Genomic DNA, 4,371 nt, shown 5'->3' with positions numbered 1-4,371 from the left:
GGAGGCCTGGTCGAGGACCGGGCCGCGGGGACACTAAAAGCCCCGAAATAATCTCAAGATAACCTCAAGATAACCCTCTGGTTACTCACTATATCAATATCTGTATGTCTGTATATTTGTATATCTGTATATTTGTATATCTGTATATTTGTATATCTGTATATTTGTATATCTGTATATTTGTATATCTGTATATTTGTATATCAGTATATTTGTATATCTGTATATTTGTATATCTGTATATTTGTATATCTGTATATTTGTATATCAGTATATTTGTATATCAGTATATTTGTATATCAGTATATTTGTATATCTGTATATTTGTATATCTGTATATTTGTATATCAGTATATTTGTATATCAGTATATTTGTATATCAGTATATTTGTATATCTGTATATTTGTATATCTGTATATTTGTATATCTGTATATTTGTATATCTGTATATTTGTATATCAGTATATTTGTATATCTGTATATTTGTATATCTGTATATTTGTATATCAGTATATTTGTATATCTGTATATTTGTATATCTGTATATTTGTATATCAGTATATTTGTATATCAGTATATTTGTATATCAGTATATTTGTATATCTGTATATTTGTATATCTGTATATTTGTATATCTGTATATTTGTATATCAGTATATTTGTATATCTGTATATTTGTATATCTGTATATTTGTATATCTGTATATTTGTATATCTGTATATTTGTATATCTGTATATTTGTATATCAGTATATTTGTATATCAGTATATTTGTATATCTGTATATTTGTATATCTGTATATTTGTATATCTGTATATTTGTATATCTGTATATTTGTATATCAGTATATTTGTATATCAGTATATTTGTATATCAGTATATTTGTATATCTGTATATTTGTATATCTGTATATTTGTATATCTGTATATTTGTATATCTGTATATTTGTATATCTGTATATTTGTATATCTGTATATTTGTATATCTGTATATTTGTATATCTGTATATTTGTATATCTGTATATTTGTATATCAGTATATTTGTATATCAGTATATTTGTATATCTGTATATTTGTATATCTGTATATTTGTATATCTGTATATTTGTATATCTGTATATTTGTATATCAGTATATTTGTATATCAGTATATTTGTATATCAGTATATTTGTATATCTGTATATTTGTATATCTGTATATTTGTATATCTGTATATTTGTATATCTGTATATTTGTATATCTGTATATTTGTATATCTGTATATTTGTATATCTGTATATTTGTATATCAGTATATTTGTATATCAGTATATTTGTATATCTGTATATTTGTATATCTGTATATTTGTATATCTGTATATTTGTATATCTGTATATTTGTATATCAGTATATTTGTATATCAGTATATTTGTATATCAGTATATTTGTATATCTGTATATTTGTATATCTGTATATTTGTATATCTGTATATTTGTATATCTGTATATTTGTATATCTGTATATTTGTATATCAGTATATTTGTATATCAGTATATTTGTATATCAGTATATTTGTATATCTGTATATTTGTATATCTGTATATTTGTATATCTGTATATTTGTATATCTGTATATTTGTATATCAGTATATTTGTATATCAGTATATTTGTATATCTGTATATTTGTATATCTGTATATTTGTATATCAGTATATTTGTATATCAGTATATTTGTATATCAGTATATTTGTATATCAGTATATTTGTATATCTGCTGTATTTCCATATCACCTCAGAGCATGTAACTAGTAGGCTTAAGAATTACACTGAGTCCACTGAAGTTAGTGTAGTTTTCTAAAATCAAAAAATCAAAAAATCAAATTAAATTCATTTCTTATAAACTTGATGAAAACAAATGCCACATGGATACTCTGCTCTCTGACATTATATTCACCTGGTTGTAAGTTCAGCTTTATGCTTTCAAAAACTTTTTAAGACAAAGTCCAACACACCAAACTTTTTAGAGAACTGCATGGCAGAAAAGATTGTCCTGTCATCGCTAGACATTTACATATTATCTTATCCCGTATGCAAATTAGCTGTGAAATGGAGTAATTCTCTCTCCTGAAAATATTTCAATAAAAACTTGGGTAAGGCGATGTTTTCTGTCTATTGTGTTTACTCTCTGGGTCTGTTGCTGAAAGAGTTTGTTCCAAATGTCCCAACCCGTTCTCGCAAATTTAATAAGTAAATATTGACTTATTAAATATGTGCATAGGTAACATACTTAACATAATAGTTTCCCTTGAAAAGCTTCATAGAAAACACCGACCTTACCTAACCTACTTAGTATGTTAAGATAAGCATCTTATTGCTTCGTAATTACAATTATTACCTAACCTATACCTATAATAGGTTAAGTAACAATTGTAATTACGAAGCTATAAGATGCTTATTTTAACATACTAAGTAGGTTAGGTAAGGTCGGTGTTTTCTATAAAGCTTTTCAAGGGAAACTATTATGTTTAGTATGTCACCTATGCACGCAACTAATAAGTCAATATTGACTTATTAAATTTGCGAGAACGGGTTGAAATAGCAGCAGTAGTTGGGACAATGTTTTATGTTATTCTTATGGCCTAATTCTACTCCCACTGACCATAGATGCTTGTTGAAAACTTGATAGAATTGTGTGACATATGCAGACGATGAGTCACAATAACGTGGTTGTAGATATGATGATCAAATCAGCTTGAAAAGGGGTCCAAGACGGTCCGAAACCTAGTCGTTTCTTTATTTTATGATGTGTGATTAAGTCATTATGTGAAAAATATATAGTGGAGACTAAGCTCCACCTGTCCGCCACCTGTGCTCTGCTCCACCTGTCCGCCACCTGTGCTCTGCTCCACCTGTCCGCCACCTGTGCTCTGCTCCACCTGTCCGCCACCTGTGCTCTGCTCCACCTGTCCGCCACCTTCGATTTAGCGTTTAAAAAAAAGGTCAAAGGGCTTGAAAAAATATTGCAAATCGGAGTCTTAAGGCTCTTCTAAGTGGGTAGCCTTTGGGGACCGCAAAGGACCAAGATTCTTGATATGATTAAGAAACATGTTCACGACATCACCGATCCCCCTGGCTGAAATTAACGTTAGTTCATCCTGGTTCTTGCACAATTGTTCACTTACTGAAACATTTCTAATTTGAAGGCCAACATTTTCAAAGATTTATCCATAAAATTGCAACTGTAACTCACAGGATTAGTATGTGGTCCACTACCACCCACAGGATGGGAATGGGGTCCACTACCACTCACAGGATGGGAATGGGGTCCACTACCACTCACAGGATGGGAATGGGGTCCACTACCACTCACAGGATGGGAATGGGGTCCACTACCACCCACAGGATGGGTATGGGGTCCACTAGCACCCACAGGATGGGAATGGGGTCCACTACCACCCACAGGATGGGTATGGGGTTCACTACCACTCACAGGATGGGTATGGGGTTCACTACCACCCACAGGATGGGAATAGGGTCCACTACCCTAAACATCAGACCCTCTAAACTACCCTCTGTATAAACATCAGAGGTCCGCGGTTGTTCAACGTCCTCCCAGCAAGCATAAGAAATATTGCCGGAACAACCGTGGACATTTTCAAGAGGAAACTAGATTTATTCCTCCAAGGAGTGCCGGACCAACCGGGCTGTCGTGGGTATGTGGGCCTGCGGGCCGCTCCAAGCAACAGCCTGGTGGACCAAACTCTCACAAGTCGAGCCTGGCCTCGGGCCGGGCTTGGGGAGTAGAAGAACTCCCAGAACCCCATCAACCAGGTAATCAACCAGGTACCACCCACAGGATGGGTATGGGGTCCACTACCACCCACAGGATGGGTATGGGGTCCACTACCACTCACAGGATGGGAATGGGGTCCACTACCACTCACAGGATGGGAATGGGGTCTACTACCACTCACAGGATGAGAATGAGGTCCACTACCACTCACAGGACGAGTATGGGGTCCACTACCACCCACAGGATGAGAATGAGGTCCACTACCACTCACAGGACGAGTATGGGATCCACTACCACCCACAGGATGGGAATGGGATCCACTACCACTCACAAGATGGGGAATGAGATGTAATCCAACTCACAGGGGGGGGTGGAAACGCTTGGGCACCATTCCTTCCCCCCCCCTCGTCCCATCCCAAATCCTTATCCTGCCCTTATATAAGTGCCATATAACCTCATATAAGTGAAATATAGTCGTAATAACGACGGTTTTCCCCTGATAATTCCCTCTAGTGATTGATTTCATCTTTGTTGACTAGAGATTGAAGGGTCTTGGGGGGTCTCTGTGGTCTCTTAAGTATGCTTAATTTCCA

At 34.7% G+C, this 4,371-nt stretch overlaps 1 protein-coding gene across 1 annotated transcript in view; it reads left to right on the top strand.

Annotated features, from left to right (window-relative positions):
* The window catches only part of LOC138357638 (NADH-ubiquinone oxidoreductase chain 5-like), a 2,197-nt gene extending 403 nt beyond the window's left edge, over positions 1-1,794 (top strand). Inside the window, exon 2 of the mRNA XM_069314640.1 lies at positions 208-1,794. Within this exon, the coding sequence (XP_069170741.1) occupies positions 208-1,794 (1,587 nt within the window). The remainder of the gene's footprint in view (positions 1-207) is intronic.
* Positions 1,795-4,371: the final 2,577 nt, after the last annotated feature.

The sequence above is a fragment of the Procambarus clarkii genome, chromosome 79 (genome assembly GCF_040958095.1).
Source record: "Procambarus clarkii isolate CNS0578487 chromosome 79, FALCON_Pclarkii_2.0, whole genome shotgun sequence".
Lineage (NCBI taxonomy): Eukaryota > Metazoa > Arthropoda > Malacostraca > Decapoda > Cambaridae > Procambarus > Procambarus clarkii.
Note: the sequence above shows the minus strand (reverse complement) of the source record. Positions and strands in the feature narration are given on the sequence as shown.